Source organism: Chiloscyllium plagiosum, unplaced genomic scaffold (assembly GCF_037043375.1).
Source record: "Chiloscyllium plagiosum isolate Xiang-an unplaced genomic scaffold, Cpla_swu_hap1 HiC_scaffold_20, whole genome shotgun sequence".
In the NCBI taxonomy this organism is placed as follows: Eukaryota; Metazoa; Chordata; class Chondrichthyes; order Orectolobiformes; family Hemiscylliidae; genus Chiloscyllium; species Chiloscyllium plagiosum.
The window spans coordinates 5,216,543-5,232,128 of record NW_028270158.1 but is presented as its reverse complement, the minus strand read 5'-3'; the positions used below and the strand labels follow the sequence as shown (position 1 = coordinate 5,232,128).

General features: G+C 43.1%; 1 protein-coding gene across 5 annotated transcripts in view; it reads right to left on the bottom strand.

Annotated features, from left to right (window-relative positions):
* Positions 1-1,443: 1,443 nt before the first annotated feature.
* LOC122560464 (myosin-11-like) overlaps positions 1,444-15,586 on the bottom strand; it is a 185,884-nt gene continuing 171,741 nt past the window's right edge. For 4 of the 5 annotated variants that reach the window (XM_087997598.1, XM_087997601.1, XM_087997599.1 and 1 more), the window contains 5 exons: positions 14,495-14,618; positions 12,020-12,228; positions 10,663-10,771; positions 5,890-6,062; positions 1,444-2,246 (listed from right to left, as the gene is read on the bottom strand). In XM_087997598.1, the coding sequence (XP_087853724.1) occupies positions 2,105-2,246; positions 5,890-6,062; positions 10,663-10,771; positions 12,020-12,228; positions 14,495-14,618 (757 nt within the window). In that variant the 3' untranslated portion in view covers positions 1,444-2,104. Of the gene's footprint in view, positions 2,247-4,598; positions 4,632-5,889; positions 6,063-10,662; positions 10,772-12,019; positions 12,229-14,494; positions 14,619-15,586 lie in introns of all 5 variants that reach the window. The other variant, XM_087997602.1, reaches the window with a different exon arrangement.

The following is a 15,586-nucleotide window of genomic DNA, read 5'->3' as shown; positions in this document are numbered from 1 at the left end:
AAGGAAGGATTTTTTCACCCAGAAGATTTAAGGTATCTGGACATTGCTGCTTGAAAGTGGAGTAGAGGTGGAAACTCTTAGACGTTTAAGAATTATTTAGATAAACGTGAAATGGCACTACATCGAAGGCTATGGGCCAAGTGCTGGTGGTTGGATGTTTGATAGCCACCTGGACACAGTGGGCTCTGAAATATTCAGACCGGGAGAACAGCAGGACATTTATCTTTTCTGTTCTTTTGCAATAGTCCGAGCAATAACGTTCCTAAGCTGACTGCAGAAATGTTACAAGTACAAGTTAACACAATTATATTCATGTAAAAGAAGTGAAATTGCCATCGTCCTACCAGACCATGGGGCTGCTCTCTCATTAGACAGAGACAGAGAGATGTTTGGTAGTGTGTTTAACCTGAAGGTCACCATACCGCGGGGGTCGGGGTGGGGGGATGGAGAGGTTGAGAAGGAGAGTCCTTCATGGTAACTCCAGCTGGTGCAGAAATTGAACCCACACTGTTAGCATCATTCTGCATTGTAAGCCATCTGGCCAACTGAGTTGTCCCTGTACATGTATTTTTTATATATCCATGTATAAATGTTTCAAAGCACCTACAATTATTGGTGCCTTGTAGCATTCTATCCAACTCTAAAACTGTGGAATTGGGATCTTGTGGTAGTATTCCTGCCTCTGGTCTAGAAGTACAAGTCCCACCTGCTTCCGAGGTGTACTGTGGTTGATTACATGTATTGCTGTGCAGCTCTTGTGGAGCAGTGGCAGTGTCCATGCCCCTGGGCTTAAAGGTCTAGGTTCAAGTCCCAGACATAATGCATCTGAGCAAGTTGTTTAAAAACATCTCTAGCTGTGAATAGCTGTCCCAGTCCTTATTCTGTACACTGTGAGGAAATCCAGAACGTCCAGCTTCCCATGCACCCTGGGACATCACTATGACATTTACACTGACTACATTGCTTGTGTTATGACCCACATGAGATTATCCAAGTTCCAATTTAGTATGAAATTTCTGGGCAGCTTTTTGCTCTCTCTGGGTAGCTGCAATTTACTGCAGATGCTGGAATGTGATACTGAAGACCAAAAGTGCTGGAAATCACGGTGGGTCTAGACTTGAAACATTAGCTTGCTCTCTTTTTCTGGATGGTGCCTGAACCGCTGTGACCTTCAGCACTTTTTGCCTTTAGCTGTCTACGTTCTGAGTGAGACTGGCTGGATTGGTAACTCGCAGTTGGCAGAAAGGGACAAACACTTGATTAGAGTCGAACTTGGCTGAGTCCAGGGTGTCATGCAGGCAATGTGCTTTCTTGTGTTGAGTTGAGATACCAAGTTTCTCTCAACTTCCATTCTGAATGATTACTCTGTGCAGGTGACAGCTCTTTGAAGAAGACCTGCAGATACAGATGTATGCTTGTAAACATAAAATCAAAAGCTTGAAATTGTGATACAAATTCCTTTATTTGTGATAGTGGGTCATAAACAATTTCAAAAACTCTTTGCGGATTAAGTTTAGCATGAATATATTACTGCAAATAATAGTTTATTTTCAAATCCAGTAGTTCAGGTGGCTGAATAAAGCAGTTTAATAGAATGATGTGACCTGTGTTGTGGTGGTCTGGTGTATTGTGATTGTGTTGTAAATGGTACAGAAATGTATTTGACTCTTCCTATGAAGACACAAAGTACACCATACACCTCTGATAACATGGTCCTACTGAATACGACCAAATCCTTTTGGGAAGGGAAGAGTGAACTTTTATACTTCTGGTGCTATTTCATTTATGGTTTAGCAACAAAATACCATTTTAAAATCCTAACCCATCCGGGCAGTGCACGTAAGGATTACATACTTTAACATTTCAATTTTACAGTAAGTTTTAAATGCTAGCATATTATTTGAAACTCTGATACATGTAAAATATTTAGCAAACTAAAATAGTTTTGTCTACATGCATGTGAAAGTTTTTTTTAAGTGTGAAGGAATAGTTTTATAAATGGAAATAAAAGTGCCCTGTTAATAACATAAGAGTGTGACTTTTTTAACAGTCTTTTGAATCTCTTCCCCCCCCCCCCCCTTCTTATACCGTAATTACTCTGTCGTTACTCATTTGATTTTGTACCATTGAAGTCCATATCTCGTCCCCCAGCATCTTCATCAGAGTTCTCCAGTGAAGTGTTATCAATTACTCCACGTCTGCCACCAGATCTCCGTGTTCCACTCAATACTGGCTCGTTTCCCCGTCTACATCAGGAGATGCAGCATGTTAGCAAGGGCAGCAAAAGTCAAACCCCTTCAAACAACTCTCTGTCAATGTTTAATGTAAAGAAATACACAATACATAAACACCCAATTCTACTCTAGATGGATGTACGCCTCCCACCATTTATTTGAGAACATCAACTATAAGGAAGCTGTCTTCTGGTTTAAATGACAGCAACAAAGACTGATCTCTGAGTATCTACCTTGCACAGCTAAAAAGGTGCCTGTGGACAACTTGAAAAACTTAGGCACACAGATCATGACATTTGTGTGAATTATGTTTAAAAGATACAACATTTCTTGTATTTAAAAAAAACACTTGTAATGAAGGATTATAGTTCTGGAAGTCAGGCCTTGACTGTAACAATGTCAATCTTCGTGATCCCTCCATGAAACCAGCTGCTAGTTTTGTGTTGCATGTCCAACACGCAGATGCTGGGTGACAGAGACATTCTGTTTTTGATTTAAGTCTCTAGCCTTTGGCGTCAGTGTGGGAACCTTGACCAGTCTGATTGTCAGCCAAAACAAGGGAGGATTGCAGTGATTACTCTACCCTGCGGAGAAAATGAGGTCTGCAGATGCTGGAGATCAGAGCTGAAAATGTGTTGCTGGAAAAGCGCAGCAGGTCAGGCAGCATTCAGGGAACAGGAGAATCGACGTTTCGGGCATAAGCCTGAAGAAGGGCTTATGCCCAAAACGTCAATTCTCCTGTTCCCTGGATGCTGCCTGACCTGCTGCGCTTTTCCAGCAACACATTTTACTCTACCCTGTGACAAATTACTATCGTGGCTTCAAAACATGCAAATGGATGTGCTTTCAGATGACACATGCATGGGATACCAATAGCTAGGTAGGGCCTTTCCTGTATATTTTTAAAATCTAACAAATGCATCACCTATAGGTCTGTTCAAGCAACTTACTTCTACAAAATAAGTGGAGTTAGATAAAACAGCATCAGTGAGTGCGCCTCGATTGTGCTCAGGTGTGAAAATAATCTGGGCAATAATTACTTCATGATGATTTGATGTGAACAGTTCATAGCTTAAAACGGGCATAAAACATACCAGTAATCTCAAAATTCTCTGTCATTTCAGTTTAAGCAAACTCCATAACTTTGTTTGCATCCACTGTGTAACCCTTAAATAACGATATCTTTTGTAAATATGCAGTCGCCATGCTTCCCATTACAGATCTGTTTTGTTAACCCTTTGAGGACTAAGTGATGAGAATAAGTAAAACGTCCATCTCGACCAACTTTTTAAGTTAATGTCTCATTTTTATTGAATGTATGCAGAATAAAAAAATATACTTTTTTTTAAAAAAAGTAGTTTGGTGGAAACTGCAACATTGATTATTTATGTTATCCTCAAAGGGCTTCAGAAAGTAAAACAGCTCCATAACATGGAATTAATAAAGCAGGCTGGGTCGACTCCTTAACTGCTGCAGAGTTTTGCTTTAAGAAATGCCTTTGTGACTGCTAATGTAGTAAAAGGTCATAGACTGTGCTTTACCAATGAAATGTATCTCCAACAATGATTTGTGGCTCAGTGTGCTATGGGATGGGTGGGAGATGGTGGCCAAGTTTCCCAAATCCTATATTTGATGAAATATAGGAGTCGAAATGGTCACTTCTGAAAACTGCCACTCTGCCTGCAGCTGGGCTTGCTCCCAGCTCTCCGTTACAGGTGAGCTGTGAACAAAATGCAGCTGAGGTCTGAGGAAGGAGTGGCAAGAGGAAACAGTCATAACCAAGGTACAGTTAGGCTCATAAATCATTTTGAGGATTCGGCAGCGTCAGGGTCTTGTCAAATGAAGCACAAGTTGTTAGTGACAGCCTTGAGTACATACAGCAATTGCACTTTCTGTGCACAGCAATATTAAGTGTTAAGCTCTTTATTCTGTATCTAATAGAACTTCTGTTCCATTTACTTATACCACATGTAATATCATTTCCGTAGAATATATTTCACAGAGTCAGAGAAAATATATTTAAGAGTGAACATGCCAGGCACAATTTGAAATTCAGTCCCGCCTGTCCAGGAATTGTTATAATTTGATTCCTGTTTTGTCTAACATGTGGTATAAAGGGAATGTAGGATGAAGAGCCATGAGATAAGATTTATATCACCCTGAGCCCTCACTATCTACTAAGTTGCATATAAATCACATCCTGTGGCTCTTCTGTCTTTACATCTCTTGTTTCTTTTGCTTTTAATTCTGACATTTATCTTCAGCCTTCAGAGTTTTCAGAAACTTTATGTCAGTATTTAAGGAGGAAAAGAGATGGAGGTTTGAGCAATACTAAAAGTTGCGTAGCTGAGGATTGGGAAGTACCTGAGCATTCATTGAGCAGGTTCATGTGCACTTCTGTAATAGAGACAAGATTCCTCTCACGGTTACAAATCATTCCTATGATAAATAACTCTCAACACAAAAAAGAATCACAGCGAGCATATATTGAGCAGACGTCTATGTACAGAACTCTCTGTGAATCTTACTAAGGGAAATCTTGCAGGTTTCAATCTATCAAAGAAAATGACTGGAAAATCTGTTCTATATTCGGGAACAGTTCTTTAGCTATCAATAATAGACACAAAGTGATGTTTAATGAGGTTGGTCTGAAATGTGACACAGTCATAGAGTCGCACCGCACGGAAACAGACCGTTTGGTCCAACTCGTCCATTCCAACCTGGTTTCCCAAACTAAATCAGTCCCATTTGCCTGTGTGGGGCCCATTTCCCGCTATACCTCTCCTACTCATGTCCCTGTCCAAAAGTGTTTTAAATGTTATAATGAGATCATGCAGAATTTATGCCTGTATTACTCTAGGCTTTAAGGTTATCTCCTGGCCAACAAGTTTTGAGTGTCTAAGGATGTGATGGTTCTGTAACTAGTGTGAAAGATCCAAAGAGTTCAAATCCAGGGTAGCTAGTTATGAAATCCAATACAACAAATCTATTGAGATTTGGAAATGGTGCAGTAAAAATAGTTCATGTAAAAGCCAACAAACAGGTCATTAAAGCCAATGAATTGTCATAACAACGTAACCAGGTCACCGATGTTCCTGGGAATGGGATTTACCCTTTTACTGGGTCTACATGTAATTAGTGTCTACACTGTCAGGTTGATCCTGATACCATCTGAAGTGTCCTCACAAGTTGCTCAATTGGGTCAGTAATAAGACTGACCATCACCCTACACAGGGGCAACTAGGGCTGGGCATTTACTGATGCCGTACTGATAGGTGGACACCTTAAGAACAATGTCATTTTTTTTCCTGCTGATCTGTCAATAGCCTAATCCTGGAATTTGCATCAGGGATCATGGGATAATATCGAGGACTGGGGCACCTGGGAAAATTGCTTTCTGTTTCTCTGTCCCTGCCAAAAGCAACCAGAGAGAAACACAGCAATGGGATTGATCTTAAGTGACCCTGGAAATAGCCCATACCAAGCCACTCAGTTCCAGGGAGGTTAGGGATGACCCACAAGCCCTGCCCCAGCCAGTAACGCCCACATCCCATCAAAGATAATGTCTCGGCGACACGGGGAAATTCCCGCGCTGTGGAGCAGGTGGTAAACTGGATTCCCACATCAGGAAAGGGGCCGGGGCCATTGCATTTACCTGAGTTTGTTCTTCAGCGTGTTACATTCACGGGTCATGGCTTCGTTCATCTCCGTGGTCTCTTCCAGTTCCCGCTGGAGTTTGCGGCGGGCTGCATTAATCCGCTGAGATTCCTCCTCGGACTCTTCCAGCTGCCGCTTCAGTTGCTTCATCCGTGTGTTAGTCTTCTCGGCCTTTGGGTCAAAGAACAACGTATGTGTTAAGATATTCTGAATATTGCCACAGTAACCTTGTGAAAGCCTATCTTTCTCACACAATGACACACTTGGGAAAACATAATTCAAAGGAGAGTCATAGCATTTTACAGCATGGCAAGAGGCTCTTTGGCCCATCGTATTTGTGCTGGTCATCAAGAACCCATCTATTCGAATCGTCATTTTCCAGCACTTGGTCTTTATATCTGGCACTTCAAGTGATCATTGAAATATTTCTTTAAAATGTTGGTTAGATTAGACTACTTACAGTGTGGAAACAGGCCCTTCGGCCCAACAAGTCCACACCGACCCGCCAAAGTGCAACCCACCCATTCCCCTACATTTACCTAACACTACAGGCAATTTAGCATGGCCAATTCACCTGACCTGCACATCTTTGGACTGTGGGAGGAAACCGGAGCACCCGGAAGAAACCCACGCAGACACGGGGAGAATGTGCAAACTCCACACAGTCAGTCGCCTGAGGCAGGAATTGAACCCGGGTCTCTGGTGCTGTGAGGCAGCAGTGCTAACCACTGTGCCACCGTGCCGCTCACTGTGTCGGTCCCTTTCAGGATGGATGGGTAACTTAAAGCAGGCAAAGGGTGGTCTCTTTGTCAGAGATATGTATGGGTCAGATTTGACTCCGTGAGGCAAGTGAACAGTTACACTTGCATGATTTCCCCACCGACTGATCGTGGGAGTGCTGCATTCTGATTTGGAAAGCAAAAATGACGCCTCATCCTCCACAGGAGATCTCCACTGGGTGAAGTAACTGCTGATGCTGGAGATCAGAATCAAAAAGCACAGTGGTTTGGAAAAGCACAGCTGGTCAGGCAGCATCCGAGCAGCAGGAGAGTTGATGTTTCGAGCATAACCTCTTCATCAGGAATCTCTTTAACCAATCAGAATTATTAATGAGCAGCAGAGAGTCTGAACCAGGAAGTGTAGGTTGGAATATTGAACCTTATCTGAATTCAAGGGATGTTACCAGGACTGTATGGTTTGAGTTATGGGGAGAGGCTAGATAGGCTAGGACCTTTATCACTGGAGCAAAGGGGGTTGAGATGTGACCTTACCAAGGTTTATAAAATCATATGGTGATTAGCAAAGGACTTTTCCCTGGGGTGGGGGAGTTCCAAACTTGAGGACGTATTTTTTAAGGTGAGAGGAGAAAGATTTAAAAAAGGAATGAAGGACAACTTTGTCTACACAAGAGAGTGGTTCATGTGTGAAATGAATTTCCAGAGGAAGTGGTGGATGTGGGTACAGTTACAACATTTAAAAGACATTGACATCAGTACCTGAATAGGAAAGGTTTAGAAGGATATGGACCAAGCGCAGGCAGGTGGGATTAGTTTGGGAACATGGCATGTACTGGTTGGACTGGAAGTCTGTTTCTGTGCTGTATGACTCTATGTCTCTATGAGTACAGAAAGGGCAGTAAAGGCAAGGAAAGATGGGATTAAGAGAAAAATAAAGGACAAAAAGATTAAGTAAGGAAAAGTATAATTTGAGATTTAAAACAAAAATTCAATAATAATTAAAACCTCAAGGAATGAGACATTTTTATGGGTTCATTTTCAGTTCCAGAGAGGCTTTTTGGCAGTAATTAAGACTTGTCCTATCATTAAGAATGTACCTGTAGTAGATTGGACAAGTGTAGATTAGTTTAGTGTGTATGTATCATACAAACACAGGACCCTGAGCAGGACAGAACAGAGAGGCTAAAGGTCCTCTCATGTACTGTGGGATCTTATGAACTTCATGTGTTCTGTGTGTGTAAGATCTGTGTTGCTCAGTGAGGTACAACCCAGCCAGCAACGTCGTGATCCTCACATTTACACCTTGCTAGTGTTCAGGTGTGAGAGCTTGCTGTGTTGTTCACACTTTAACGCTGAGGAGTGCTGTTAGTCTCAATGGCATTTCCCCAACAAGATCCTGGCCAGTTTGTGGCTGAGACAGAGTTGAGGGTTGGAGATCCAGTTATGTGAGGTCTCGGAGTACCATAATCCTTTCCTGAGGAAGTAGCTATTCAACAAAGAATAGGTCATCCTAGCAGCACAAGCAGAGGTGACGTCCAGATGATACAAAGACACAACTCCACCAACTTTTGGAAAAAGAGATTTCCAAAGACTCTTGACAGAAACAATTTGTCCCCATCTCTGCTTTAAATGGGAAAACCGTTATTTTTAAACAGTGATGCCCCAATTCTAGATACTTCCACAAGAGGAAACATCCTCTCCACTCCGTGAAACAAGTATTTATTCAAAAGGCACATTGATAATGTGAGGGGCTGCTGTGGACCAGTCCTTGGGTCATGATGGTCGAGCTAACAAAATATGAATCATCCCCTGTAAAAGTGACTGCCTCAAAACAGAAATTGCTGAAGAAACTCATCAGGTCTGGAAGTATCTGTGAAGAGAAAGTTGAATGTGCGGGATACCACCTTTACCCAGGCACCACTCATTGTGATGAAGGGTCACTGTGCTCCAAACATTGACTGTGCTTTCTTCCCACGGATGTTGCCAGACCTGCTGAGTTTCTCCGTCAGTCTCTGGTTCTGTTTCAGATTTCCAGCCTCTGCAGTTGTTGGTTGTATTTAAGGCTAACTGCCTGTTAAACTTCCCCATGTTATTAAACCTAAGAAGCCACCATACCTGAGATTGTAGTAGGAGCCAGAGAAAAGTCTGTTTCTGTGCTGTATGACTCTATGTCATAGCTACCAATATAAGAAAGGAGACAGAGTTAAGATGAGACACTGAGATCTCTACTTACGGTGCCAATTTGACCCGGTTTCGGATAGAGCAGCTGCCTGATGATGAGCAGCTCTTGTTACAACATCTTTGAGAACCTACCCATGCTCTGTGTGGGGGTCCTGGCCTTTCGATCAGTAGGATCGGAGCTCTGCCTCTCAATACCTCCACTACGTTGCAATATTAGCCCATAGTATTCAGAGGAGAAAGTGAGGACTGCAGATGCTGGAGATCAGAGCTGAAAATGTGTTGCTGGAAAAGTGCAGCAGGTCAGGCAGCATCCAAGGAGCAGGAGAAGGGCTTATGCCCGAAATGTCGATTCTCCTGTTCCTTGGTTGCTGCCTGACCTGCTGCGCTTTTCCAGCAACACATTTCAAGAATGGTATTCACAGAGTATTGCACAGGTACACAAAGTTCTGACTATAACATCATAAGAATAGGAGTAGGCAATTCGGCCCCTTGAGCCTGCTCTGCCATTCGATAGGATGATGGCTGATCCGACATTCCTCATGTCCACTTTCCTGCCCTTTTCCTGTAACCCTTGATTCCCCGATTAATCAAGAATCTATCTCAGCTTTAAATATAGTCAAGGACTCTGCTCCCACAGCTCTCTGTGGTAAGGGGCTCCAAAAACTCACAACCCTCTGAGAGACAATGTTCCTCCCCATCTCAGTCTGAAATTGTTGTCCCTTTACTCGGAGACTGTGCCCTCTGGTCCTAGGCACTCTGAGGGGAAACATCCTCTTAGCATTGACCCTGTCAAGCCCCTTAAGAATCCTAAATAAAAACCGAAAGAATTGCCAGATGCTGGAAATCAGACAGATAAACAGAAGTTGCTGGAAAAGCTCAGCAGGTCTGGCAGCATCTGTGGAGAGGAATCAGAGTTAACATTTTGGGTCCAGTGACCCTTCTTCAGAACTGATGGTAGTGAGGAAAAGGTTGGTTTTTATGCAGAAGTTTGGGGTGGGGGAGGTAAGGAGCAAATGATGGGTGTTCTGCCAGACCTGCTGAGCCTTTTCAGTAATTTCTGTTTTTTGTCCCTTAAGAATCTGATACGGTACAGTATCAGAAACTCAGGGAGAACAACCCCAATCAGTTTAACCTTTGCTCATAATCCTTCCATACCAAGGATCATCCCAGTGAACCTTCTCTATCAGAATGTTCTAAGCACTGACTCAATGGCTGGTTATAAATGATATTGTTAAGTATTGTCCAAGAAAGGTCAGGAAATATAGTTAATAAAATTGATCACTGTAATAGTGTTATAGAGTCATAGAGATGTACAGCATGGAAACAGACCCTTCAGTCCAACCCGTCCATGCTGACCAGATATCCCAACCCAATCTAGTCCCACCTGCCAGCACCCGGCCCATATCCCTCCAAACCCTTCCTATTCATGTACCCATCCAAATGCCTCTTAAATGTTGCAATTGTACCAGCCTGCACCACATCCTCTGGCAGCTCATTCCATACACGTACCACCCTCTGTATGGAAAAGTTGCTCCTCAGGTCTCTTTTATATCTTGCTCCTCTCACCCTAAACCTATGGCCTCTAGTTCTGGACTCCCCGACCCCAGGGAAAAGACTTTGTCTATTTACCCTATCCATGCTTTCTGTTTTTGGAAATGTTCTTAACTTCAATACAAATGAAGCTCGTTTCAGGATTTGTAAATTCGGTAATCCAGTTCTGATATCAGTCTTTAGTTCCCTCACAAGAAAGACAATGTTCTCCCTGTGTCAGGGGTGTACAAAGGCCAGGGTTTGGGTGGTATATCTGTGAGTCTGCTCTCTCTGTCTCTCTCTCGGAGAGTTTGAAGGTCTACCTGTTCTTTATATTGCTCTCCATGTCTTCTCTCATCTTCCACCTGCAACAGGGTCTCCTTCAGTTTCTTCTCTGTCCGCCGAGCTGCCTTGGTGGTTGCTTGTTTCTCCCTAAAAAGTAACGCGTGAAGACAATCACTCAGACATTATCCTAGCCAAAAGTTTCGCTGAGACTAAATCCCAAACCAGTTTCAGTGGATCAGTCTGTCTGGCCTTTGACAGACCAGTATCTACATTAATTCCATCAGGATTCCCAAACATAACCTGCTACTTAGTTTTAATACCAACTGAGTATCTTATTAAAAGCAGGCTATTCATGTGGACAATCTGTAGAGATAGAGAGCTGTAGAAAAATAAACCAGTGTGTACACAGGGAGGTAGACGACTTAATCCCAGACTGGCTTAAACACACAAACCATAAAACCGGAGCCAAAATAGTTTGTAAACATGCTCACAGTTGCCAAAGCGGAGTCAGTCAGTGAACTCTTCCTGTATTTGATATTTATAGTCCACCTGTAATACGGAGTTGAATTTGTAATCCTTCTTTGCAGGTAAGAGAGAGCTATGCAGCTATGTGAAACGGTGCCTCATAACAGTCTTTTCTTCATTCACAGGATGAGGACATCACTGGTTGGGCCAGCATTTATTGTCCATCCCTAATTACCCAGAGGGCAGTTAAGAGTCAACCACATTGCTCTGGGTCTGGAGTCACTTGTGGGCCAGACCAGGTAAGGATGGCAGTTTCCTTCCCCTAAAGGACATTAGTGAACCAGATGGGGTTTTCTGACAATGGTTTTATGGTTATCTTTTTTTAAATTGAATTCAAGTTTACCATCTGCCATGGCAGGATCTGAACCCAGGTCCCCAGGGCATTATCTCAGTCTCTGGGTTGATAGTCCAGTAACAATGTCACTGGGCCACCATCTCCCCAAGTGACAGCTATCATGGTAACTAATGTACCCAAATGTGGCTATTTTCTAATCAACCTGGCCAGAGGCGTTTTTACATTCTTCTGGGAGAAGTGGGACCTGAACCCTGGCCTCTTTGACCCAGAGATTAGGACATTACCACTACCCCAGAGATTGCAAGGCTACCACAGTCCCAGGGGAGCATTCTCATTGAGAAAGAAGAAACCCAGTAATTGAATGAGCTGGGGTGGGTAACTGTCCTGATGATAATCATTGTGAAAGCTCTAATGCTTGTCTTAACAAATTGAAGGGTAATCTGGGATACCTGAAAACTAAAATGCTGCATCATTTTAGATTGATCATTTCTGATCATTGCTACAACGTACACGAAAGGCAGTTTAGCGCCTGCAAGTAAAGGCAATTGGACGAGGGAAATGATCATCGTTCTTACTTTACTTCAGCCTCCAGTTGTTCTTCTAACTGGGCAATCTTTGACTCCAGGGCAGTGATGGTTGATTTGAACTTGGACTTGACTGTCCCTTCCATTTCTTGCAGCTTGGCCTTAAGCTCCTTGTTCTGCCTCTCGAGTTGCTGACGGGAACTCTCGTTCTTCTGGCTGGCGCTGCGCTCAGCGGCCAGCTCGTTTGATAGCTGCTCCGACTAACAACCAGAAAGAAACATCGTCAGAATTCACAGCCAACAGGAGGATCATCCTGATCTGATCAGAGCTCTTCCAACTTTCTCAAACTTCGTTTACACCTGCCTCAGAAACTTGCTGATGTTTGTTTAACTCTCCCAGCTTCAGCCAGCATGTGGAATTGCAGTGTGGGTTTTGCACATCTTTCCCCAGGGGTGCAGGTGTTTATCTTAAAGGAGAACTTAGCAGACAATGTGCTGAGGTTGTACACCCAAAATTTAATTGGTAAGGCATTAGCTCTGGGAATCCAATTGAAAAGAATGGTCTCAGCACAAGACAGTGAGGAATGTGTCTTGCAATTTTTAAAAAAATTCATTCATGGGATGCAGGTGTCAGTGGTTCGATCCATTTATTGCCCATCCCTAATTACCCAGAGGTCATTTAAGAGTCAACCATATTGCTGTGAGTCTGGAGTCACATACAGGTCAGACAGGGTAAGGATGGCAGATTTCCTTCTCTAAAGGACATCAGTGGGATTTTCCCCAACAATCAATAATGGTTATCATTAGACTCTTAATTACTGATTTTTAATGAATTCAAATTCCATCATCTGCCATGGCAGGATTCAAACACAGGTCCCCGGGGTCTCTGGGTCAATGGCCCAGTGATAATAACACAAGGTTGTCACCTCCCCCAAAGTATACCAGAATGTTTGAATGAACTAAATGGTGGAAAAGATTCAATCTTCACCCAATCTTTCATTTCCAGTTTATTTCAGGAGATTATGAACCTACCTCCAGCCTCTTTCATCCAGGGGAAACTCTCTGCCTTGTGAGTTATGAATAGAACATAGAACATTACAGCACAGTACAGGCCCTTCGGCCCTTCGGCCCTTGATGTTGTGCCAGCCTTTTATCCTCTTCTAAGATCAGACAATCTACATGCCCTACATTGTACTATCTACTATGTGCTTATCCAAGAGGCACTTAAATGAATAGGATTGTTATAGGTGAGCAGGAAGGACTCTCCTTGTCAGCTTGTCCCCTCACCTGGGGCATGGATACTCTCAGGTTAATGCCCCACCAATCATCTCTCTGTGATGAAAGATGGTCCCCTGCGGCTATGATGGCCTTACCTTACTGTACCTGCGTGTTGCAGTAAACAGTGGAAGAAAGGTGATTTTATTTGTCAGTACATATTATTGCTGGCTGGAAGTTGGGAAGATTGTGTCGTTATGTAAATGCAGCTCTACATTCAATGGTCAGGCAGCTGCTTTCTGCTTCTAGCCTGTGCTAGTGTGCCATCTGGTGGCCACTGTCAGAAGTCTCTAGCTGCTGCTGTTGAGAGTGAACATCCTCTGGGGTTGGAAGCCACTGACACTCGAACCTGATAGTTTTCTGAGGGATGAAGGGGATGTGGTGACCTAGTGGTACTGTCATGGGACTGTTAATCTAGCAAACCAGATAATGCTCTGGGCACCCAGGTTTGAATTCCGCCACAACAGATGGTGAAGTTTTAAATGCAATTTTTTAAAAAATCAGGAATTAAAAGTCTAATAATAGCCACAAAATTGTTGTCAATTGTCAGAAAAACTGTCTCACAATATCCTTTCACGAAGGGATCTGCCATCCTTATCTGGTCTACATGTGACTTGAGACTCACAGCAAGTTGGTTGGTTTTTAACTGCCCTCTGGGCAATTAGGGATGGGCAATAAATACTGGCCTGGATGCATTCTGCACTCAGAATGAGAAATCTGAACAATTAAACTGCTTTACCCAAAGAGTGCAGCATTACAGATTCATGGGCAAGCTAAGCACAGGAACAATACACTGCATTACAACCAGCTGTCCTTATAAAAGGGTGATCTGTCTGAATTACTGTGAGTTGTTGTTTTGAATAGAAGTACAGTTTGTAATAATGTGCCATTTGCCCTGTGCTAGTCACGTCACTAGAGGTAGCCACCTTAAAACGAGACAGTACAGACTGGACTGTAGACTTGTGATCACAGATCAATCATAACAGTATGTTTTACCATTTACCAGCACCACTACTCTGATAGGGACACTGTCATTTTAATTTCGATCTAACTTGTTACTGGATATTTCTGTGTGATGTTTGTAGCATTTAGTTCATGAGCAGCTAGCTACATTGTGCATATTAAGTTTAGATGCAGATCCTGAAACCTTTCTCATTGCCCAGCTTACAAGCAGCACAATGTAACTGCTTTAAGGGATCATTGCCAGCCGCTGTAAGGCTCAGTGTGGTGAAAGTGGGTTTGAGTTTCTTACCTGCTGTATAACCTTCCTGAGACGATCATTCAGCGTTTCCATGTTACCCTGCTCCTCTTCCAGGTCTTCCTCCATCTGTGATATTCTAGTCTCCAGGCGCCGTTTCTCATCCAGAAGTGCGGACCTGTAATGTTTTAGCAATTCGTGTCGGATTAATACTTCCCTGATCATACAGGGTCACAAACTGCACTTACAGAAAGCACACTGCGAACTCTACAACCCTCCTCAGGGCACACAGGAGAAACCGTTTACTTTATGGTTTGGATATTGACATTGTTCTCACCCAAACTTGCACTGCAGAAAGCCCTTCTGACTTGATGCATCAGAAAAATGTATCAGGAACAATAACTATATTTGTAGATGATACAGAGATTGGCTAGGTGGTTGACAGCGAGGAGGAAGGTATTAGGTTACAGGAGGATATAGATGGATTGATCAGATGTGTACTGAAATAATTGCAGAGAGGTTGGTAACCCATTACCAGGTCCCCCATCAATTACACATGGAGTGTCCCTGACACTGATCCAGCCCCCTCAGAGTCAGCTCTCAGAGTGGACAGAACCCCTGACACTCCTGTTTATTTTTTCTTTTTTATTTCTTTTTTTTCTCATTCCCCCACACTATTGCCCAACTGCGATAGTGCTTATTTTCCCCCAGCACCCATGCAGGTGTGAGACGCAGTGAAAGACACAAGGTGCACCAATCTTTATTCAGTTTCCACCACCAAGAAGAAAGGAAACACCCAAGTAGCCAATGACAAGCAGTGCCCTTCACACCAAAGGGCAATGCTTGACACTCCTGTTTATATCTGTCAACCAGGGCTCCCTGATGGGATCAGGTTAACAACCCCAACCAAGGAACTCAGATTCTATGAGGTCCCCCTGGCTGACCCAATTACAATCACTAGAGGCAGATCAGTACGAAATGGAATTTAATCCTGATCTATGTAAGATGATGTTCTTTGGAAGATGGAACAAGGGAGCACTCAATGATGGCAGGGCACTAGGAAGCTCAGAGGAACACAGGGATCTTTGGGTATTGTCCACAGATCCCTGAAGGTGCAGGACAGGTTAATAGGGTGGTTAAGGTGGC